Consider the following 25923-nt stretch of genomic DNA (forward strand, 5'->3'; position numbering starts at 1 on the left):
GTGGAAGAAAAAGTCGGATTTTGCTTCCATGTTGCCAATTTTGTGGAACCCATCGACCAAAATCTTGACATTAATTTTAATTGTTACTTTTTATCGCAGAAAAAATGATTACCTTCACTATGGAATACATCTACGCTCCGTGAACATCACCAAACCAAAGATGAAAATGATGAATATGGGATGCCATGAAGACCTCCATCACTACTATAGTTTGCAGAAAAAATTTCTCTAGAGAGCCGTGGCGCTCTAAAAATCAAATTGATTGGATGCTCTTTATATATCCGGATGAGTATTGCATTCACTCTCAGGGCGCCAAAGCAGAGTAGCTCAATAACTGGAGTGAATCCCATGAAAAGGTAGTGCATTGTTAAAAAACGTTATTGATAGACCAATTCTATATGTCGCCATGCTGTGAAATAATTTTAAAACATTTTCAAGAAAAATTGTGATACGAAAAAATCTGAATTCAGGCAGGGGTTTGACGACTGCATGTTCTCCTTAGACGTTATTGTGGAAAATATTTAGTGAACGACTCTTCATTACAATGTAATACAGCAGATCAGATGAAAGTAAAAAAAAACCACTTGCGCAAATTTTCCTTTTTTGCTAATTCTGTGAGGATCACAACATACTTTTTATTAGAAAATAGCTACGGGCAAGCCGGTAGTAATGCATCAAGGAGTCACTCGCAAATTCACTCTAAATGCGAAAACTCCGTAGAGCAGAAACCATTCTCCTTGGCATGAAATTGAACCAGAACATACCAATCGGATTAAGAACAAAGGTTTTAATTATACCTTGAATTCCTCTTCATAGTCTACAGTGGCATTACCAGACTAATTATTGCTGGTTTGCGCTGCCGAACATAAGATAGCAAGCTTGTGTACGCATAATTATAGGTCCCTAAGTAGATACTGTGCCTTAATATGATAGATAGACAGATGCGTGTGCCTTCCTATTGGTTTTAGGGTTATTTAGCATTTATTTTTCATAAACCATATTTCCCGGATTACCCACGAGAGCTTTAAGTGGCAGGGCTGTTAAGGGACAGTCAAGAATTGTTCAAAGCTTCAACCGGGATTTGAACGTGGGACCTTTCAGTTGACAGGTCGCCTCACAACTCCTTTTTGTTCACGATTGGATATTTGTTAAGGTTAAGAGTGAATCTACAGGAAACACATAATGGTGAACGAATTCATTAATAAACACGACATTGAACAATAAATATAACACTTGTTGATGCCAAACATCTAAAGAACAATGTATCACTCATAAATAATCAAGTTTTCGAAGAATAACGCTGCTTTTGTCCATTTCCACTGAAATGTACAGACCAAACAAAAATGTCGTGCGTTGTTGTGCACACTTGAAGTCAGAAGCACTCACTACTATCACAGTCTAAATTTGCAAACAGAATACATCGCTGCGTCAGTTCGGTAAGAAGCCACGGTCGGCGTAATGGTCGCTCACCCTTGGCACACCCAGAAGCGAAACTTCGCTTACGTCACTTCCGTAATGTCGTAGTTCCAGGCGTCACCACTTCCTTCCAACAATTGCCGATCCACGTATTTATCGAACACTGGGCATGCTAACAATAAGATTTCCCGTTGACCTTTCGCCTCCCAAAATTTAACTGATTTGTGTTGCAAACTTGTGTATTGTTTTCTGCGTATTTCACGCCTCCAAGCTTTATTTCTCAGGTTAAACTTCGACGAAAGGTAGGAATCCAGCCACTTCGATAGCCTCCGTCATTGACGCACTGAACCCTAAACAATGGAATGCTTATACCCCGTCCAATAGGGACACCGATGAATTGCGCATTCGGCCATATTGTGGACATCTAGCATTTTGCTCCATTAAAACACATGTAAAATCGTACAAATTTGACATTCTTTTCACAGCTCATACGATTCAGATATGGTTGTGCCTTACAAGATAAATTTCTTGGATCTCACACGAATAGTATTTCCCCTCAAAATTGAACAGCCATAAAACCCAATTCTGCTCTTTTTCCCATTAAAAGTGCAAGGGAGTCGGTCGTGTTCGCAGGGCCGGGATGAGCTTCAGCTTGGCTTTAACCGCTCCCATGCGCGTTGCATAACAACCAGCATTCCATTGTTTTCACTCCAGTGGATTGACGAGTACAACGACCGATAGTCGTGGTAGACGGAAACATCGACTGCCGGTAAAGACTCCGGGTAGGTGGCTCTGGATGTACATTCTGTCCTGGAGAGGGCTCCCAGGATGTAGCTGAGTGAGAAAAGAATAACTAGGCGTCCAGGACGTGGTTAAGGTAAGCGATGTAGCAGATGGCGAGCCGAAGGATTTCGATCTTGGAGAGCTTCTTGTCCGGGGGCAGAGTGGGCAGAAGGCGCCGCAACTCCGCAAATGAAGCGTTGAACGCCTCCACGCGGACGCGTTCCCGCGTAGCGTGGGCCGTGCGGTACTTGGCGGTGGCGCGGCGGCGTCTTCGCCGCTCCTCGCGCGACAGGGCGCTGCCGCCGGCAGGAGGAGCTACGAACTGCGCCTCGCGGTCCCTGAGACGGAATAAAAAGAGACATTGGAGTTAGGAACAGGGATGCCGGCTTACAAAAAATATTGGGGGGGGGGGCAAACCGGGGATCTTGCCCCAGGAAATTTTACAAGTAGTGAGTTTTAAGTTTTTAAAAAGTATTTTAGAAGAGTCATATGATCAAAATTAGAACCCTGATAACTCGAATCTCGATATCTGGACACTCCGGGGAAAATCGACAAGCCTGACACATTTTTTCCTCACGCCCATAACGAAATTTTGAGGGGGTTCGGGCCCCCTCAGGCCCCATGGAGTCGGCGCCAATGGTTAGGAAGGGGTACCCGGGAGCATGGGCGTACCCAACGAGGGGCAGCTGCCCCCCCCCCCCTAGAAGCAAAAGTCGGATAAGTCTTTAAGCAAAATCAGTACTGAATTGAAACGAAAGCATTCAACAAATTTTCTTTAAACCCACGAAAAATGATATATATTACTATAAGATATGTAACTAAAATGAAACTATTTTTTCAAGGAAATAATCTCATAAACTTATGTCACAACTTGGTTTGCCCTCCCCTATACCATGGCTTGCCCCCACCTAGACCATGGCTTGCCCCCCCCCCCCCTAGTTATGATCCTGGGTACGACCTTACCTGGGAGCTTGATCAGAGGGGTTTTCTGCATTCCCAAATGAAAATGACCACATTCGGAGAGCTGTGGGGCCTTCAAATGATCCGTTCACTTTTTTAATTCATTGCCTGAGCAATCAGCAACATTAACGATATGAATCCATGAATCAAAGAACCAAACAAATGCTCCAATCCCGTGGAAATGAGCTCTTAAAGTGAGCATAGAGTACTCTGAATTGCTGCTAATACGCTACATAATGAGGGAAGTTCTGGAGTGAGTAGACTAGCTTTCTTGAAAAATTCTCTGTTAAATGCTCATATTTTTACACAATATGAGGAGAAGTGTAGATAACTGCCATCCAGAAGACTCTGAGTGCGCCGTTATTCTCGCGCCATAGGCGGTCACATATAGAACTTACAAACAGAGCACGTAGGTAGATAAATATATGACGGCATTCGAACTTCAGCTCAAATCCGGAAATACAGGATAACCCGCCGGAGCGGTAGTCACCTTGTCAGAGGGCTCACCCGGGAGCGGAATAATGGATGTGAGACCATCCTTACAAAACAATATGAAATGTTTTAAAGGCGTCTCCTGATGATAAACATGAGACACACGAACAATGCTGTCTTCTCTACCGATTGCTGAGCTTTTGTTAGACAGATGCGGGAACGCAGAAGCGCGCCATGACCAGTGTTTCAGTGGCAACAAACGGTAATGTTGTCCCGCCTCTAATGCAGGCCTTCAGCTCAAAAAGTTCTTATCAAAAATAGTTTGATAGACATTATAAAGAGTATTTCGAGACTGCACAAAAATGTTTACATCTCTGCACAGAATTACAACTTACAATTACAATTATTGTTTCCAGAAAAAATTCTTATGATGAACCAGCTAAAGAGCAAGAAAGCTCCATAATCATGCAGTATGAATTAGTTCTGTAACTTTGAGTTCCAAGGAAAGTCCTTTTTAAAGTAATAATGTGATGAGAAAAAAGTAAGATGTGAGACCTTTCTACTCAGGCATTTACATAAGTTGTGACTTCGAGGTATTGGTTATAGGTCAACGGTAAATATTATTACAGCGAGTAGCACTGGGAAGAGCATAGCTGGTAACAGTTACCCACAACACTTTCATCGTGTTCACATCAACTAAAATTTAATCATCGATTGAGGATGGTTTTATCTACATGGAATAGTTAAAATGGAATAGTTGCTTAACACTTCACTGAGCGCAAACAATTTTAACCAATCTAAACGGTAAAGAAACGTTATGCGAATTGTGGTAATGGTCACTGCGTATACCGGCGAGACATAAAAAAGCTTAAGTTTGAATGGGCCATGCTTTCTCGCAAATGTTCATTAAAGTAGATAATTTTAAGCGATAACTTTGACCGGATAATTTATAATAGCGCGTGGCTTGAATGTGCGCAGAAGTAAATTACAGATTATTTACACCAAAGAAGAAGTTTGCCATAAAAAATTGGCTCATCCGGGCTATTGCACACCGGATGAGCCACCACCGGGGTCGTACCCGGATGGTGTGCAATAGCCGATCGGTGCGCTGTGCAGTTACACCAACAAACCGTCTTCTCAGCGCGAACTTCAAGATGTCATTCTTGGTGTATATAACTTTGCAACCGTGTGAGTGACTACGTATAAAGTCACCTGTTCCATGCGGTGCTTTTAAATTACCGATGTATGGGGCTACAATTTTCCGTAAATATTTCACATTAAGTCATCGTTACCTTCAAGAAATCTCTCCCTCGGTTCTCGCTAGGAAAGTGGCGGCGTATGGCAATGAGGGGCGCAGGACCATTGACCAATCAAGTTAACCGTAACTACGCCCCGCGAGTACCCGGCGCCGCGGTGCGGCGTTTAGTGGGGATCTCGCGGCCGTGTTCACGACAATTGTCCTCGCCTGAGGAAGCTGTTCCGGTGAGGCCAAATTTACCCCAACCAGCCTGTTTACAATGGTACATAAAAATGGCACATGTGTATCGTTGTCGGTTCAAAGTGATGTCTGTGTGTAAGAGAAGCTTAAATCTAATAATTTTTACAAAATTCAGAAACAAATGATCAGAATAAACAATTCTTATTAATAATTGAAACATTTAAAAAATATATTTTCCATTTTTGTAAAGTACTATGTTTTGGTTACCAACCAGTTCACTTTCATTTGGATTTAAATTTTTTTTCTCACTACTTCCGTTTGAAATGCCGTTTTGTTTTTGTGTTTGCCGAAAAGTTTTTGATATTTTCCTTGATTATTTTTATTAATTGGAAACTCCGCGATAAAATATTTCATTCCCCAAATAACGGTAGCCCGAACGTAAATACGGAGAGAATTTTGGTCTCCAATGGCTCTTAGTTTTAATTTTATTCCTAGAAATGATGTTTCTTTGTCGATTTGAGAAAATTACTTGCTATTGCATTTTGGATTCCACAGCGATCTCTAAATGTATGACAACATTTTCAGCTTCATATCATAGTTTACTTTGTCCGTGGCAGCCGCTAAGGTAAAATGTGTTTTCATGAGGTCGGCGATTCTCGGCTCACTTAATTGCTGGTTAATGATTTTTTGGCCAAAAGCAATACTGGACCTTTGACCCGATTTTTAAGTATGTTGATTTTATTCCCCGCTGAACACCATTCATCTCTGATTAGATAAAAGATGGTATTAGCGGTATATCCATGAAGAAGCTAGGATTCGTCAAACGTGTAATGAGAAGGTTTTCGAAAGAAAAAGTGAAGTATAGCTGCTTTTTCACATTCGTCGCGCCACATCTTGAATGCGTCGCGAATACATAGCCTCAGTTTCAGAAAGACTAAAAGAGGTTGAAATTAAAAATGCAACAACCACATCAATTGGTAATTCAACCCGGAGTTTGGTTTGGATAGGTGAGGCTATAGCTCATCCCGACCTGAGCCAATTGCGTGTGAATTTCACACTGCCCCGGGAAGTAAGGTTACGATTCACGCCGAAATCACAGTTAATCCAATAAGGTCGCTGCCGGAGAAAATACAGCTGAATTGTCACAAGCATTATTCAATACCTATTAAGTGCAGCTGCTGATGCTGTAAATAATAAAATAATGGATTATTATCATATTAACTACTACTATATTAACATTTCCTGTAGACTATTTGTACTCGCGAAATAGCATTGATAGATCACACCATCGCGAACATGAATATCGGTTAAGAGCTATAATTAGAGTTTCTACGAGACGTGTTCCGAAAATAACAAGAATTATTGAATTTCGCGATTTTGGAGTGTCCGACTGTCAATTTGTTTTTATTGTGTTGGTATACATGCTCTTAAAGTATGACAAAATTTTCAGCTGCACTCATGGTTTACTTTGTCTGTGGTAGCCGCTATGGTTGAAATGTGTTTTCATGATGTCGGTGATTTTCGGGTCACACTTCATGGTGGTTAATGAATGTTTGGCCAAAAGCAATACTGTAGAGATACCCCAGCGTCCATAATCGCCAGATATGGCTCCGTGCGACGTTTTCCTCCAAAAAATGCAAATAACCTAAAATGGCCTTCGTTTATCAAGCATAGATGGCATTAAAAGCGTATCGCTGACAGAGCTAATTCCTATCCCAAAGATCGCGTTTGAGAAGTGTTTCGAGGAATGAAAGAAGCACTAGAACAAGTACATGATATCTAAAGAGGACTATTTTGAAAGTTAAAAGGGAAAATAAATGAAAAATTGAAATAAAGTAACCAGATTGGCACAAAAAACTATTAAAACAGAAAAATAACTATAAAAATATCAAATATTTGCATTAACTCACTATTTGTTCAATTGTTTCTGAGTTTTGTTAAAACTTTATTAGTTATAAGCTTCTACGGCGTAGTCATTGATATTAGTGGGCTATTTTGAAGGTGCCAAAAATAATTTAGACGAATAAATAAATATTTCTTTAAAAAAACTAAAAATTCCCGTTATTTTATGAACACACCACGCAACTCCGTGAAATTCGAACCCCTTTGAAGCTAGGCTAGTGGCGACTTTTGTGAATTTAAATGTGCGGCGGCGGGAGACATCACTTCTGGAGGCCGCATGAAGAATCCTCCATTCTACGTAATATTTTTGCGGTGAATAGGTATTCTTTGACCAGCAGCATATCGATTGTCGCGGTCGAATGGGGCAATCCATTTCTGAGAGGGCTCCCGCAGCGCTCGCCGAAACATGAATAGCAGAGTAAGGGGCGGGGCGGGGTTTTTACGAGCCGGAGAGGGAAGTGGCCCTCGATGGTTTTCCGATATCCTCTTCGCCCGCCCGCGGTCGCCTTGCATATTCCTCCGAAGCAATACCAGTGCCCGTGAATAATTAATCGCTCTGTCGTGATAGGGACGGATCTTCCTTGCTCTGTCGCCTTTGGCCGCTCTGCTACCATCGCCCAAGTTCCGAAAAAAGCTTCATCTCTCGCAGTTTATTTGTTTATTTCAAAATACCACGAAAACAGTTCGCAATGGCTTAAAATCGAGAATACCAACAATTAACCACTGTAAAAGCACGAACACCCAAACCCTGGATAGAGGTAACTTATCCAGGGTCTCGAACCAGCGACCTTCGGATTAGCAGGTAAGGACTTCACCGAGGCCAACATGATATTAGTTTTGTGGCCACATACAGTCAGTTGTAGTAGTAGTAGTATTTAGTATTCAGGAACGTCGACTTCATCGGTCACTAAGCAACCTTCGTCACTTGTAAATTTATGCCTTCATTAATTCCTGGGAGAATTAATAAAGCATTTCGATTTGGGTTAGAGAAATTTGGAAATGTCATAAACGATATTTATCTTTTCATAGAATTTATCTGGCTCTCGAAGTGATACAATTATTTTGCCCAAATTTATTCGCCCAAGATTTATTTTAAATTTCATGGGGCATAAGTAAGCGTGTGTAAAGCGTTTAGTAAAACAAAAACTTAGTAAGTATATACTTAACCGTTAGGGGACAACTGTACGTTTGGGTGGTTTTTCTTAGGTTGTAATTTGTCTAATCCGCTATGTAGCTAGTACCAACACTTCTAAACTTACATTCCTTTATTTTTTTTACTAGATTTTTGCTTTTTCCGAATATGAGCATCCTCTTGATATACGATCGAAATTTGCCCTTAGAAGAGTCAGCAATCCTAACCAGTGTTAATTATGGAATCTTACCATTTCTCCGAAGAATTCTAACAAATATCCGACCGAGACTCCTATTTTCCTGTGGACTTAAAGACAAGATCATCTGCATACTACACTCCATGCCGCTTCAATAGACGTATGGAGTGGGGTGTTAGGACACCAGCCGAAATAAATAAAAAGGAAATGGTTTCAAGAAATAACACCTGCCCCTATAGAAGTCCTTCATTGTTCGGGAGAAAAACGTATCTCCATACCTATCTGCTCGGCAAAATATCTATATTAATTCGTCGTTTCGGTCGTACCTGGAGATATATTTGGATTCGAATATGATGTTCTCAGTTTTCGCTCTGAAAGATGTTTATTCTCAAACGCTCAAGTAATCGAAGCATAGCGCTCAACCTCCGAGTTTCTAGTGGCTTGCAGCCTAGTTATTTTAACACCCATGTAACGCTCTCTGAATCTCCGTAGGAGTTTTTGACGAATCGCGCAGATTTCCTTAGTATTTTATTAAGTTCACGGATATAATCTTTCTGCGCCGGATCCTGTATGCTCCAGGTCCAACAGAAACCATTAAAAAGGGAATTATTTTGTTGGTGGTTGCTTTCGGGAAATGCTGAAGGTAACATTATCTGCTCGACGACGATGATTATTTTATGTTTAACGCTACGGGTATTGGCGAAGACGAAAGAATATCATCCGCGTCTTATACGTGCATCCGTCGAGATAGCGAAAAGGCCAAACAATTTCAATAGGGAGGATGGAAATAACCTCAGCCGCATATGGAGAGGGTTCCTGGCCCAATCTAATGACCAACGGCTATCGCCTTCCGCGAAAATTCAAAATCGGGTCAACAATGGGTTAGTGAAACTTATATAAGCTCGGGACGAGAACGGTTTCCCTTCCATTCTCTTGATAACGCTCCCAGTACGAGGAGTGAAACGTCGAGCGGATAATGTTACCTGAGCAGCATTTCAGGAAAGCAGCCACCAACATTGATAAAAGTAGCTGTGAAAATCTTCATGCAAAAAAAAAGGAATTATTTCGGCAAGCGGATTGGTAAAGGAATTCGTTTTCCTCCTCAAAAATAAGGTAATTTATCAATTACTAGTTGGAAGTCAGTGCGCTTGTCTACTTTTCTTTTTATCTTCTTTTTCCATTAACGGCAGGTGTCTGAACATCCCTGCCAGACGCCAATTGAGGCGACTTGCGCTGTATTATGTAGGTGTAGATGTAGATGAATAATGACTCTGAATCTCTGGACTCTTGTGTCCATAACCAGCGGCCTCACCTTCTCCTGAGCGCCGATAGGTGGAGGTCGAACGTGTGTCGGTTCTCGCCGTCGGACGTGTCCATCTCGCCAGCGCTGTCCATGAGCAGCGACAGCGACCGGGAAAGACTGGGAAAGAGAAAATGAAAGACATGTTATCACCGCAGAAGCATTGAAGAAAACAGGGGTTGTCAGTTATGTGTAAGCGGCATTCTGCTTGATATAATAATAAAACGCATTCATTTGTCAAGATAGAGACTGTGATGTCCCGTCTTCTATCTACACCTACATAATACCCTGCAAGCCACCTCTAGCTTGTTTGGCAGGGGATGACCAATCACCTACATGGATCATACAAGAGGACTGTCACATACACACCGCCCGGTTACAAAAATATTACGCATATGAGCAAAATATACATGCATCTTCATGCAAAGACAATACTTGCCAATGGTTAGTAATTCCTATAGAAAATCCATGGAGGGTTAGAACTATGGAAAAAAACATGCAATGAGCCGTCCTAGCGAGATACGCCATTTATTCTATTAATTGAAACACCGTTGCTATCCTTAACAGTACGAGGGAAGAATGACATTTGTCACTCCGTAGGCTGAAAAATAGACTAAACTTATTACGTTAATTCAAGAGCAGTATATTTTCCGACGAAGTTAGCCATATCTTTCGAGCACCAACACCCTACGCTACATCTACATATACACAACACCCTAGGAGCCACCCATAGGGCGCCTGGCTCCTGCCCCTCGTCATAAAAGTTATCCTAAATACCAATGGCAATTTGAACATTCAACTTAAATAATACATTAAAATTTTTGAAAACTGTCACCATTGGTGTCATGGTGCAAGAACGCCGTTCCGACACTAGTTAGCGAAAGACATAATACTCGTGCAACACTTTTATCAATTTTGGTGCCAAAAAATTTTTAATACCTACATTTGTAACCAAAATAAAAAATAATTGCGCTAAAACGTAAATAATAACTAGAATTAAAAAACACACACTTCTAAAAAAAAGTTAACGAAAGTGCGTTCCGGCACTACTAATTTTGCAACGACGTCACTTACTGTCACAAGTAAAAACGACTGATGAACTTGGTGAAAATAGTGGTATAGGGAATTACGAACATACGAAATTTGAAAATATACTGATACAGTACAAAATAGTAGAAAATTTCTAAAGATATGTACCTCTCTGGTAAAACTCAAGGATTTTGCTTTACATATTCTCTTCGGAAAAAAAACCCATTGAAGGAAAACATCCAAACAAGAAAAAGGGTACGAAAAACCTAGCCCTTAAAGCCCCTGGAATGACACCTTGATTGGACATCGTAGCAGAACATGGGAGCAGAAATACAAGAGTATTTTCGAGATTCAGGGGAAGGGCAACAGGCTGGATACGTAAGATCATTCGACACGATCCTCCGCTATAGTCTTCAGTCGTAGGCGTTGAAAATTGCTTGTATGCAACGCATGGGAAGTGACCGAGTCTTTAGACAAACTAAAGTAAGCAACACATTCAGATTTATCATCAACAGTAATCGCTCCTACGATTGGTTTGACGTAGCTCTCCACACAATTCTCCCGTCGCCTTATCTTTCAACTAACTACACACATGGGCGGACCTAGCGAGGGGCATGACGGGGCAGCTGTTCCCCCTAGAAGCTAAAATAGTTTTAGTTCAAAACAAAAGTTTTGAAAAAAATTTCTTTTGAAGAAAAATGATATTAGTATAATTCATGAATAAAATTAAAATAATCTATTCAAATCTATTGTAATTAATATAATTCATTTTTAAAATTAAAATAATTATTTTTTTTTCAAGAAAATAATTTTATAAACTAACAAAGCGCCGTCATAATTTTCTTAAAATCTTGGTATCATTGACCTTTTCTGTGCCAAAATTCTACAACTTGAACGACCACGGCTTGCTAGATCTGGGTACGCCCATGCCTACACAGTTCTTCAGATTTACATGCTTCATCATCTGCTCTATGTATCTAATCCGTGGCCTACCTCTGCCGTTCTTCCATTCCATCTGTCCTTCAACGATGAATTATATCGCATGATAATTTTCAATTATTATATTGAAAACTACTGGGGACATCGCACACCCTTGTCCTACCCCTTTCTTTATTCAATAAAAAAAGTAGCTTCTCCTGATTGCGGGACTAAACTATATGCAAATAAATACCAATACACAATGTCCACGTCTGAAGGTCATTAATTTGGTTTCCAGACTCTTCGGGTAGATGGCAAAAGAGTGCAATCTTGAATCTCTGCCAGGCAGCGGAAGACAGGAATTTCGTTTGAAACATGCCCATACTAGGAAAATCCGAGTCACCAGTAATTCAACTATTTGCCTAGCACACTAGAGGTAAACGGACAGGACAGTAAGGACGTCATAAAAAGGATTGAATCAGCCCGGGAGACGTTCATGAACAGGAAAGACCTGATGAGAGGATCATGACTATCGTGCATTCACATGACGATGGTTAAAACCTGTGCTGCCCTCTATTGCTGACATCTAAAGCGTACGGGAAATTGACGATTAGCAAAGCTGTTGAGGTATGCAGGGACAAGATATTACTGTGTTCAACGTGTATTTACCGAATAATTTTTCTTCCACCCATATTCTTCCTTCCTAGGACAAATCCATAAATACTCTACACGTAAACTCTATGGACAAATCTATGAAAAAATAGAGCGGAGAGAGCTTCACGAACTTTTCGTCTTTCTCTTGTCGCTTCCTTTCCCGGTCTCCCAGCGCCTAACCATCGTAAAGTGGCAACGTTCGGAACTACGTGAACTATTGTCAGGACATGCATTCACACGGTTAATTCGGCCAACTATCGTTAGGACGATCGCTCTGACAATCGTAATGTGAACGAGGCATAATTTTAAAGATAAGTGTACTGAGGTGTCCGATCCGGAGTGCAACGCATTTCCGGTGCGGAAACGTGGACAGCTGGGAAAGAGGGCGAAAAAATATTGGAGGCGTTTGAGATGTGGGTGTGCTGATCAAAAAATGGAAAGGGGACGGAAGGATGCATAGTTAGAGGAAGAGGAAAGACGAAGTGCTGGATATGGTGGTCGCGGAGAGGAAGCCTCTAGATGAGAGACGGGGGAGACAAGATTTGGATTGAGCGATTACTGGGTGGGAAGAAGATGTTAAAAAAAACCTGTCAGAGGAATAACGTTAGGCAAGCGAGGGATGTGAAGGAAGAGAATAGGATTCATAGATAGAATGAAATGGTATAGGCCTCATTATAGATTCAAGAGGGCAGAGGCGTAGCCATTAATTTCGTTCGGTGGAGGTCCAAAACCAGGGGGGGAATTTTTTTTAAAACAGGGTACCAATTAGAGGGTTTTAAACTAATTTTAACACTTTTCATAATTGAAAAAACTTCAAAAAATCATGAATTTACAAAATATTTCTTTGAAAACAATTTTCAAAGAAATTTTTTGTAAATTCATTATTTTTCTAATATTTTGTTTTCTTTTATGAAGTAAAGTAATCATGTTTTTATATTTCGTGGAGGTCCGGATCTCCTGAACCCCCCTCTTGCTACGCTACTGGAAGAGGGTAGTCTAAGTTGGGAGGGAAGGTAGGTCTGGAAAATCTGCAAAAAGCTCGTGTAAACCTAACTAAAACCGGTGGAATACGTTAATAATAATATTAACCCAAAATGCCTCGGCAATCAAGACGTTTGTCATCACCTAGCGGACCTCATGGTATCTGCAGATAGGATTGCGGCGGATGCGGCGGGGAAGACGCCTCGGCGGTGGTGAAGTCATCGTAGGTAACACGTGCAGCAAGGCGAGGGGGAAGCGACCCCAGGGAAGGCGGGAGCAACCCATGGGGATTTGGGGACCAATTTGCGGGCAAAAAGTGGGGGACGGGGGAGTCCGAATTTCGTTCAACTCTTGTTTAACAACTCTCATATAAGTTCAGGAGAAATTGAAAGAACATTGTCTAAATGGAGATAAGCTTGGTTAACGATGAGGCCGTAATGGTTTAATTTATACATCAGTATATCGAAACTGATACCTATCTGCAGTATTATTTTATAAAAGAATATTATGATACTATTGAAAGAAAATAAAAATAATACAGTGCAAATACCCTACGAGTAAAAAAATACAAATACAACAAAGAATAAAACTCAGAAGTCCATAAGCAGCCATTGATTTTATTGATATTGGAGTCGTTACTAACACTGATAGTAAGAGGAAAGAATGACATATTCAGTATCTGCGTTCTGCCATAGTACGAATATCACAATTAAAAAACAGCGGCACTGTACTGTCCTTACATACGAATAGACAATCCCGTTTTCGTTGAAATATTCGCCCAATATTTCAGTTTTGAATTCATGCTAGGTTTCCTTAAGAAGTTTATTTTTCTCCGTATTACATTTTTTACAATTTTCGCACCTTTGTTGTTTCTTTCTCGCTATTAATACTCAAATTTGCCTTTTATTTTGCCGTGGCATGCCTTTCGTTGCGTTAGATTTTGACTGATTCTTGTACTACAACACTTAGGTTCAGCATTCAAATATTTAAATTCACTGCGTACCTATCGTCTGATCCACGGCATATAGTGCTATGTAACAAACATCTTCCAAGCATCATTACTCCCATGGTTTCAAGAGGTATATACGGCGACATTATTCCTCCCTTCCCCCTATTACATAGCGAATTTCGTAGGTGAGGGCGGGTGTATTGGAAAAGAGCAGCACTCACACATTGCCGTTGGTGGCTCGTGTGCAACAAGACCTGGGGGTTTTGTAAAGACTACCATTTGTATCACACAGTAAAGCTATCATAATCCAGGGGAAAGCAACATATAAATGGTGTGCGTAAACTCTTCTCAACCGGGTGAATGGCTCCAATGCCAACTGACTGCTAACTCTGTTGCCGTCGTAACCGTATACAGTTGTATCCACTTCCCAAAAGTAGACACACTGTTCCCCTGAAGAAGAAAGCAGAGAGAGATGCCGGAAAGTGGAATATAGAGCCATTCACCTGGTTAACAACCCGAGAAGATGTTATGCATACTACCACCGAAGATATCGAAGCATGTCCATATTTAAAATATTCGTGCGGGCAGTAACAATCTAAAAGTCAGAAACATGGACTACTGGAAACTCCTCACCGCATCGGTCAAAAAATAAAGCCACCGCTTTACAGCTACTAGTGGTGTTGGCGAAGAATATACTGAAGATCAAATGAACGGATACGGTGGGAAACGAGAGAGTAAACCCTAAAATAGCAATTTGAAAAACGCGGTGTATTGGTCACGGTGATTACGAGATAAATATGATGGAGGAAGAAATTGAAGGAATCCTTCCTCGAGGAAAGCTTTCGCTGATTCAAAAGTTGAATGCATATGGTATCGATAACATCGTATTAGATTGGATGAAGAATCTCTTAAACGATCGTGAACAGAGGGTTGCTTTGGATGGAGTTAGCTCGGATACTGTACAAGTTGCCTCAGGTGTACCCCAAGGCAGTGCTACAGGTCTTCTTTTGTTCCTTCTTTACAACATTGACCTTAATTCCGTATAAAGCTGAAGAAACATTTTCTAAAGAAAACAAAGAGAACTATTTGGGTCAGTTGCAGAAGGTTAGATAATCGCATAGAAGAATGTCGGAGTGAGGGGAGTGCGGCCAGCCGGCAGGGGGCCGTAAATCAAAGAGAATCGAGACGAGCGGATAGGGGCAGGGGGACTATGATAACAAAGGGACTACTCCTCAAATACGCACGCGATAAATCATAGCGGGACATCGGTAAAATACTACAAGCCAGCGTAATCCCTTCAACTGAGGCCCGTATCCAAGAGGGAGGGCGGCAGGGCTTTGGGGGCCTTAAGCCCCCACCCCTAAAGTGTTTTTTCCTTGCGGCGACCGCGCGCGATACATCCGCTGAGGAAGCCACAACCCCATTGGCACCTAACCTCCCTTTGGTTTCGAAACTGGTACTTGCTTTATTGGATTCATGAAACATTCTCGAGCTTCCAGCCGGGTTAGAATCAGCTCCAAGCCGACGTTTCGGCAACTCGCTCTGCGGTCAACCCAGGCCTGAGTGCCGTGACGATTGCGGTTAGGCTTCTTATTGCTCAGGTCGGTTGAAGAGACACCACCTGATTGGCTGTTCTTTCTCATATCCTTCTCATGTTGCTCATGACGTTTTAAACCTGATAACGAAAACACATACTCCAATAAACTTATTTTTTTGTAAACTGGCTGATTAGGGTGAGTTTTTGACTCACTGGTACACCATTTGGAAACGCGCCTTACGCGCGAAAAATAGCCGTAAGGCGTCCTTGAGGACTACAGCACAGTGATCTGTTGAAATGTCGGTATGGAGCCAACCCAAATACCGTTGGAAGCCCGAAAGAGTTTCGTCGGCATTTTTTCATCGGTAAAACCTTGAGTCATTCACGTCTTAGGTCCTTTTACCATCGCTCTTGTTCGAGCATTTTCCCGCGGACTGGATCCTACGGAGTGTGTGGGTGAGAGAAATGTGAGAATGTATTTTAAGCAGCCTTAAACAGCCTTAGTGGGGCCTGATAAACTGTCTCAAAGTCACGCTCCGAGTTGATAGCACGCTCGTGAGGGTTTCCGGTTGAGATTCTGCGGTTAGTCACCGCTGCGAATTATCCCATTCCATCTCTAATATCACAATAAACTGATTTTTACCTAATACGAGGTCCCAAAAACGTTGCGGCCATTGGAGTGTATCTTTTCTTTTGACCCTAGACCCTTTCCTGATGCGTCTAGATCCACGACGAACGACAACCCGCACGGCAGACCTCGATTCGACGCCGACCCGATCGTGATAAAGGCCTCTGGGAGAGCCGTTACATAGAACAGCATTAAAAGGTGGCGCAGGTGTTTTTTATTATCACGGCCCAATTCATTGTTTTATTCACGGGAGTGGAGGGGGGTGTGGGTGAGATAGTGCGTCATCAACTATTCATCTACGGGGCGGGTGCGGCTCATTGAAGGCCCATCTGTATTCCCGCGCGTCCCCAAATAAGTTTCCAGTGGCAAAGAGGGGATGTGGTCCACGAGCAGCTTCCTTGGAGACGCACTGATTTGGCGGAAACAGATGGCATGAGAATAGAAGGGAATTCGACTAGACTGGACGACTGAAGAAATCCCAGTAGAATGAGGGCTATAATAATTGTTATAAAAATAATATATATTACTTCTTAAACAATTCAAATATTTAAATATAATATAATGACTAGAAAACCGATTTTGGAGATTTGTGATCCCAGAGGTTATTGCCTGTTAGTGGGATCACCTTCAGAAATACAACCGCAATGCAGAGCATATTGTTGCGTAGCAAAAAATTCCTTCCATATTGACTACTATACATAAGAAATATACAATAAAGGTTCATTAAAAAACAATGCAGTTGAAATCAAATTAACAAAATTAAAAAGAGAATATGGTTTGTAAATACTTCTATGAGGTATCCCCTATGATATTTTTGCAGCAAAATAGCCAGGTCTTCACATGCTTCAAAAAGGTATATATGTTGTTACTCTCTTTGATTTTTTTGGATATTATTTGTAAATGTTTGGTCTCGAGAAAATAAAGATTTATTTATTCTAATTAACATTTAGTTTGGGTAATGCAAATGAAGTATTTTTTCGAACGATATTTAGGGCTGGGAGGAGATGAAATATTTTGGATGATTCCTCCGATATAAAACGAATGAGCAAGAGTGCTACAAAAGAGAATTTCCACAGTCACCCTCTGGATATGTTGTCAACCACCGCACGTTAAAATGGGTTTGCAAAAGTCGCCACTAGTGTCGCTAACAACTAATCCGAATTCCACAAAGAAATGAGCTACTATCAGGTCTGTTTCCGATGTTTACATTTTTGATTATATATTATATCGAATTCATATCGCTTCAATGCTATTCCTCGCGATAGAAAAAGCTACATTGTAAATATTGAGAATAAATGGACCGCTTAGTACTCAACCCCACGCTACGGACATTGTTAAGACAAAGCCGATTAAAATACGCCTAAATTGATAACAAATATCATACTTCACCTGAACGGAATGGATTCTATTAGGTCGCCTTGCAAATGAGAATGGCTAGGAGCTTGCGTAAAAATGGTACGCGAGCATAATTTGCTGCAAAGAAAAGCTGAAGAAGTCCGGCGGCTTCGAAAAAGTTACAGAATAGACTTCCTCGTACACTTAAGTTCGTCCGTATAAGAGAAATAAATTTGTCCTAAATTGTAAAATTGTAGCCAGAATGGTCTGGGAGGAGAAGGTTCCTCAGCCACCGTCAGCGGGTCAAGCCCACATTGCAAAATTCAAAAGTTTAAATGTTTCAGGAAAATGGTCGAGGTGGTGACGACATTTAGAGAAATTCATGCTAGCCAAAGCAGGGTATGTACGCACATATGAACTTTTAATTTTAGATTTCCATGACTTTTCCCTGATATCCAGTCCTAATTTGTAAAATTTGCCTGGCCTAATATCAACGCCAAACCAGTCGTACATTGTTCATTCTCGTTCAATCACTCGTTCAGCCACTATTCTCATCTATTTCATTCAATATCACATCTCTGGAGTTCTTTTCTGACCTAATTTCCCTGATATGACCACTATAACCGCCCTGCAAAGAGGCGATTTGGACGAGAAGAACGCGTAAAAATGGTTCATTGATTAGAAATTAATCTATGGATACAACTAAATTATGCATTTTCGTATTCAACGGCAATGCTCCATAGAATATAATGGGTTTGACCATTTGCAAGTGAGTGCATAGAAGTAAACACAGGAATGGACCAGCAAGACACCCTCACCCGGCAAGTGACTTCGGTGTTACCTTCAGGGTGCTTAAATTGACCTCGTGATGATCAGAGATAAGAAGACAGTGACAGAGAGGGGAAGAGGTCATAACAGTTGATAAGGATGAGCTATTACCTTTACATACAAATATCCGTAGAGGAGAGTTCGAGAACATATGAGATTAGGTGTTAAAATTCAAGGTATGAATAAAAAGTACGATTAGATTTGATACTAGGTATATGATTATAATTGAGGAAAAAAAGAGATTAGTAAGAAATTCTAAATTAAATGTACAGATTATTAAGAGAATAATTGAGGACCTTAGAAGCCAAGGGGTTAAGTGCAATTTTTTTTATTTTTGGACATAATTACCTACAGAATATGGTTGGTGGGGTACACAAAACTGTTGTGGCAACGGGATACAAGGGAATCACTGATAAGCATATACATATAGATTCAGTGATTTACATGTATCTCATTTTTGCAACAGTATAATGTACTCCACCAATCATTATCTATACTTATGTCCAAAAATACAAAAATGCAATTACCCACTTGGCGTCTAAGGCCCTTATTTATACATAGAATTAAATAATCAAAAGAAAACAATTCTCCTGTGAACCAATAATCAATTGAATACAACTGAAATAGCAACAGATGATGAGATTATTCAAGAAACAGATTAATTTCAATGCTTAAGGAGCTTACTTACAAAATATGGAAGAAGTAAACGGGAAATAATAAGAACATCACTAGTCAAAAATTCCTTTAGCAAAAAGAAAAATTGTTAAAATGAAACTCTGTAAGCATAGAAATGATAATGCAATTATTGAAAACCTATGTGTAGAGTGTTTCTCTATATGGTATTGAAATGTGCACTTAAAAAAAGTTTAGTTAGAAATACCAGTTTTTTTATGAAATTCATCGAAATTTTGGGTTCAAATGGAACACTGAATATTTCGGTAACATTTACCACACCAGTTTGATAATAGATACTATCGACATGGCCGCAGAAGTTCGATAAATACTACTAAGATCAACAGGATAATAAAAGCGACACAGCGCGCGCTTATGAAAGATTTTCCATCCAGAAAACTTTGTTCTTATTAAAAATTCATAACGTTATGAGTTAAACATAAGTTTCCCACATTCGTAAAATTAATCATGACATCGATGAAAGCTATCACTAACTGATTCGTATTGAATTTATGCAGGTATTTTTACCTAACTCTTTCGTAAAATTGACCCTATTATGAAATGCTGAAATATTCGATACAATTCAGCAAAAACTCTTGATAAGATAAATCAAGCACTTTATTATTTTCATCAAAGTTTAAGTATACGTAACTTCGTATCATATCCGTTTTATTGCATTTACGAATCTATTTTTCCTTGTGAACATTAGGAAAGGATAAATTAAGGGAATAGAGGATTTTGAAACAGAGTGCAAAAGAAAAATATTAAATTAAGTTGTATGGAAAGAGCTACAAATGACGATGTATTTAGAAGAGCTGGGGAGGATAGAGGTTACTTACATCAAATGAAAAAGAGCTATATTCTGATACCATTTTTATATCTATAAAACGAATTCTAATCAGTTTTTAATGCTCGAAAAGATTTCTCTAGCTGTAGCTAAATTAAATTGTGACGCAGTTCTTTTGTTCCCATTTGCTTATGAGAAATACTTCTCAGAATAGGTTGGATTATACTAATCATCATACCTGAACATCTTGGCTCTCCGTAATATACAGATTTAGAATCGCTCGTAATGGTTAGGGTTCATAAAATACAACGTCACAGAATTTTTTCCTCTAAAAAGTCTAATTATAGATATATTTTGATCTGAGGTGTGTAGTGCTCACCACTTCTCTACAAGCAACGATTTTTCTGAAGCCTTATGTACCCTGATGGAGGTTTCTTCTGGCTTATCGGAGATGCATTGATTGAAAATGGTTTATTCTGTGGTTGTCTCTGCAAGAGTAAAATCCTATCAATGATTACTAACCGACAAATACAAAAATATATTGTTCCCTTGACTTTTGAACCATCCACTCTCCATTTTAATTCTTGTTTTCCACTTAAATTCTGGCTTCCATAAATGTGACCAACCGCCACATATTGCCTATAATAGTAATTCGTTGAGAACTAGTGTGGGCGTACCGAGATTTTTGCACAACGTTCACATGGCCGTGATATTATGTCTACAGCAGAGCCACGCGCTTCTTAGAACATCAGGGAATTGCAGGAAACGAAACAGAAAGGATCTTGAAATTTTTCTTGAGGCCGCAATACATTTTCAGCTTTGATAGAAATTTTGCACTATCGGACAGAGAGGCAGAGAAATGCAGTTGCACTCCATGGGCAATACAAAACCATAGTAAAAACTTAAAATAATAAAGATCTAACGAATATATCGTGTGGGTAATGAGGGAGTTGTAAAAAGAGTAGAGTAGTTGATAGGTCTTTTGAGAAACTTGGGAAGAAGAAAGGAAAACTTAATCGGCCTTATCATGAAATACGATGTACTGAATAAAACGATAGTCGAAGCACAGGTGGAAGGGAAGAACGCCAGAGGTAGACTAAGAATGAGATGCAGGTGATGAAGGATAGAACACAGAAGGTGTTAAAAGATAGAAAAATTTATGGAGAGCTGCGTCAAACCAATCTTCGGATTGATATGTGATGATGATAATGAGTCAAATTTTTAATGCTAGACCCGTAATCAGGCGTGGATCTTCGAGTGAGACATCGGACCAGCTGCGATATCTCACTCAAGCTGGTCCGATTTTTCTCTCTCTAGAATCCACGCCGGCTTTCGGGCCTAGCCTTTCAGGCTCTGCAAGAACTGCGAAAGCTAATTGAATTTGTATGCGATTTGAGAGTAAAAATTTATTCTAAAGCAGAAAACTATGAAGCCACACCGAGAATCATTATACTTGCGCTCTCTCTCAGTTCAAACGCCAGTTCACAACATGTCTGTTACATTCTTATTGAAGGAGATTGAGGGAAAATCTTGTAAGTGTGGAAGGGACTACCCTTTGTCAGTGGCACCTAAAACGAAACAGCAATTTCAAGGATTGGAAGAGACAGATAAAGACACGCTCGAAATGAACGGAAATCACGAAGCACTCATCGTCAAAGCACATTTAATAGAGCAACGACAATCCATATGGAAACAAACCTATGTGTTTCTTTACACACATTAATAAAATGCGAACCAGCATTATAGGAAACAGATGTCGGATATCGCTCTGAGTGACCGAAACCGCGGTCGGTAATTATTAAAGTAGCATGGAATTATAATTCCTGTTTAAATATAAAATTAGCAATAGATTTAATTAATCACCTAACAAAAATTATCCCAATGGCTCTAACACGTTTATGAAACATTGACTCGGAAAATATTGGTCTCCATCCATCATCTTCAACTAATCGAAAACTGCGGAACACAATGTATTGAAATTGAGTAGTGATTTCTTAGCTGCTTCGATGTCATTTCCGGAGAATTCTTGTCCATTCCAAATTATACTCGTGTATCGAATTTTGGAGTAGCAACGATTCCGAAGAATGATGAAGATTTTGAGATGAATTGATCGACAGAGTAAGTAATGAGGAAATTTTAAGAGGAGTGAGAGAAAAAAGAAGTATTCTAAGAACCTCAAGAAGAAGAAGAAGGAATGGCTTAGTTGGCCACATGATGAGACATGATGGCCTGATGAAAACTATCGTTCGAAAGATAAGTGGAAGAGAAGAAGGTCAAGGGACGGCCCCGAACGAGTCATATAGGATAGGTTATAAAGGATTTAAAAGGGATTAAATACGTCACTATGAGAAGGCTAGGGGATACGAGAGAGGAATGAAGAGCTGCATCAAAATAATATAAGATTTGTTGACTTATGATGATGATTGAATTTTTTTTAAACACAGGTGAAAATCTCTTTTTTTTAATACTGTGACACTACGCGTTCCTAAACTTTCGCAATAAATCTCCCGTGAACCCAAAATCGACCAAACCCTGAGGTTAATTTTCGCGCATATTTCACCACGTCCCGCGACAATGTTTACTACGAACTCCGCCAGACACTAAAAAGAAACACAGGTAAAAAAACTCACGAAACATTTTAAAAAAAGATTAATACGACCTTGCGCGCTTCTAAAATTCCACAATAAATTTCTCGCGAATCCAAAATCGACCAAACCCTTACAGCCCCTGTTACCAAACCCTTGTTAGCTAAGTTTTCGCGAAAATTTATCCACGGTCCGCGATAATTGTTCCTGTGATATCCGCCATTGACGCTTAGGTTTCTGCAACCTCACGCTAAACGCTCCTCACGAACAATTTGTCGTAAATATTTTTTCCTTATTCCTGGCTTTTACTGGTGAATTTTCACATAAGTAATGCCGACTTCCTATATCTAGTGGGGCTGACGCGGGTTGCCATGAGAACCATAGTAAAGCTTAAAATTATAAAGATTATATATGAGAAACTTGGGAAGATGAAGGAAAAACTTAATCGGCCTTATCATGAAATGCGATGACCTGAATAAAACAATTGTCGAAGCACAGGTGGAAGGGAAGAACGCCTGAGGCAGATTACAGTATAGACTAGGTACAGAGGTAGACTAGATGCAGGTGATGAAGGATACATATCTAGTGGGGCTGACGCGGGTTGCCATGAGAATGCAGGGAGGGCAGGCGGGGAGCAGCACATACCTGTAGGGTGGGTGGTTGCTGGAGAGATGCGGTGGCGATCACAGATGAGACGAGAGTGTGGAGATTGATGCAGAAGAGGGCGCAGCGGGATGCTGCGAATCGAAAAGGGGCGCACGCGCATTGCACGCGGGGGAGGAGGGGAGGGGTGAAGGGGAGAGGCTGACTAATTGCCCCCCACTCCTCCCCAAGAGATGATAAAATGGACGATGGAGGATCGAAGCGAACACGCACATATCCATGAGGAACATATACGACAAGAATAGCAGCCGTGGAAACGACGGAGCGAGGCTTCTAACGAGAGGACGGGCGATAACATAGAATTTACAGTAATTCATTAAAGTTGAGTCATGCTTTTTCGTACCATCTAAACGTGTGCCTCGACTGACTTTACTCGGCCGAATTTAATTATTAATAGTAAATTAATATATTATAACATGATATCATATCCCCATGGATGTATTAAAAATACCTCAATGGGTAAAGTTTTGTAGATTTATTTCTCCATTTCCAAGGCTTGAACGAAAATGCGATGATATTTATTGATACGAACAATGTACAAATTATATTATTGTCAATAAAAATTAATACACACTCTAAATAATTTCGGCATGGAGTTTTAGAGCGGATAATGCCTATATCAGGCCTACAAATTCAGATCTCTAAGTTAGCTTATCTCCGTCACATCATGGTACTTAACAACATCACAATCAACTCTTTGAAACATTCACGCCAAAAGTGGGTGAATGCGCAGGACACATGTTGTTACGTTAAAAAGTTACATTGTAGAGTATATTTGATAATTTACATTTTGGGAATTATGAGCACTTATTTTAAGTCATTGTATCTCAATGACAATATTGTCTTCGAAGAGTGAAAATTACATGAATTTCATTTTGAAAATTTTCTCGCATTTTCACTCGAGCCTTTAAAATGGAAAAGCTAATTCACAAAATAACAGGTCTATTCATTAAAAAAATATATTAACTTAGTGGTCGAGAAGTACACCGACAGGAGACATATTAGTAAGTTGTAGCATCCCGTACATATCAATGGATGATGTTTGATCTACTTTTTCCAGTCTGCATCACTATGACACCGGTCTCTTTTGAGGAAACTCTTAATTAATTCTCGGAAAGGATTTTTGGAATTCGAGAGAATGCTTTTCGGGATGGTTTTGCAAGGGGTGAAGCAAGACTGCTGATGAATGTGTTTTTCCGATGAGAAGATTTTTAAAAAATTAAATGCTGCTTGAAAACAATTTCCACTATTTCCCCTATTCCCAAATGTTTGATCAACCCCTACAAAACACCCTAAAGTAGGCTCGTAAGGTATTATGTACATGTATGTGAATCAAGCCACGCCCATAGAGAAACAAAACCAATCAAAACTCTTGTTAATCGCAAGAGTATTTTAACATACGTGAGCAAGTAAGGCAGAAAATATTTTATTTATGTTTATTAATAGATGATAAATGTAAATATGGAGTAAGAAAATAAAATATTACTTGCACATGAGTTAATTTAAACTAGGCAAAGAAGCTCCTGCATTTTATAGACTACAATTTTATATTGCCTTGGCTACGTGAGACGTACCTACATATCTGAATTCTCGTGCAAAAATATAACATATAAATAATAAATTCAAGACGGTAAAGCAAAACAAACTCTTGATAACTAATTTCGTTTTTGAAGGTGCTAAATTAGCTGTTTTCTGCGATTTTCAGCTTAAAGATCATTGAATAAAGTCCAAGAACCGATTTTGAACCCGTTTTATTGCAAAATCAAAACCGGTACTGCAATACTTTTACACAAATAGTGGACAAATGCGCAGGATTTATGCGAGTAAATTGAAAAGCTACATATTTAAATATTGTATCGGGTTTTTCACATTTTGTGCATTATGAATACTTCTTTTAAGCAATTGTATCTCCATGACATAATCTCACTCACAGAATAAAATAAATTTGATTTAGAAAATAGATAACCGTCACAAGATCATTTTTGCGTCACTTCTGCTAGCAGAAAGAGACATATTTGTATGTGTTCGGCTACTATCACCAATACTTTCAACGTTCTATCATCACAATTTTCAAGAAATTCTGAGTTTGTCTTCCAAGTCAAGTTGTTTTTTTCAATTCACAAGATACCTTCAGCATATTTCCGTAAAATACTCGTGGGATCTTTCCCCTAACCCGTCGCCTCATACTCCTCCGTTTTGAAGGTCCAAACTAAAAATAAACGTTGAATTAGCATACATCAGCTGATATCCAAGCCTAAATCTTGGTTATCAATAATCATGATGGCCGCAATTTTGTCCATCGGGATCATTTGCGCTTCTCATAAAATTTTCAAACTTCTTCCTGTTCTAGTTCGTCACAGTATAGGGGCTGTATAACAGATAGATTTAGGATGTCGTTTTTCCGCGATTGATAAGAGAATATAACGGCAGTGTTGGGACTTAGAAATAGGTCAGTTGACTGATAGTGTAGCTTACTAACTCATATATTATTTTATGTTTTGCTTGTTTTATCTTCATAGGCAGATTTCCTTTAGAAGTAGGGTATAGTTGATTATGTGCCATATACATGTGCGGTGTGCATGTGGAGCTCTTCTAGCATGCTGGTGATTGATCACCCCCTGCCAAACACCCTAGAGGTGACTCGCAGGGTTTTATGTAGATGTGGATGTAGGAGTCTGCAGCAGGGCACAGGAAAGAAGGGAAGTCGCAGTTTGCAGCCTCACCAATCACACGTTTTTCCTCTTCCATTCCCCGCTCCCTGACCCATTACGGATAATCCTCAACAAACCCTCCAAACA

General features: G+C 39.9%; 1 protein-coding gene across 1 annotated transcript; it reads right to left on the reverse strand.

Annotated features, from left to right (window-relative positions):
- Positions 1 to 1180: 1180 nt before the first annotated feature.
- LOC124174120 (helix-loop-helix protein 1) lies at positions 1181 to 23156 on the reverse strand. Its single transcript, XM_046553246.1, has 3 exons — positions 23108 to 23156; positions 9572 to 9679; positions 1181 to 2537 (listed from the first exon to the last, which is right to left on the reverse strand). The coding sequence occupies exons 2-3, from the start codon at positions 9652 to 9654 to the stop codon at positions 2270 to 2272; spliced, it is 351 nt and encodes a 116-aa protein (XP_046409202.1). The 5' UTR covers positions 9655 to 9679; positions 23108 to 23156; the 3' UTR covers positions 1181 to 2269.
- Between the last annotated feature and the right edge of the window lie 2767 nt (positions 23157 to 25923).

The sequence above is a fragment of the Ischnura elegans genome, chromosome 2 (genome assembly GCF_921293095.1).
Source record: "Ischnura elegans chromosome 2, ioIscEleg1.1, whole genome shotgun sequence".
In the NCBI taxonomy this organism is placed as follows: Eukaryota; Metazoa; Arthropoda; class Insecta; order Odonata; family Coenagrionidae; genus Ischnura; species Ischnura elegans.

Bases quoted from the DNA above. Each gene is read 5' to 3' on its own strand.
- LOC124174120 (XM_046553246.1), bottom strand. From the start codon at position 9,654: ATGGACAGCGCTGGCGAGATGGACACGTCCGACGGCGAGAACCGACAC. The intron at 2,538-9,571 runs GTGAGGCCGCTG...ATTCCGTCTCAG, and splicing joins CTATCGGCGCTCAGGAGAAG to GGACCGCGAGGCGCAGTTCG.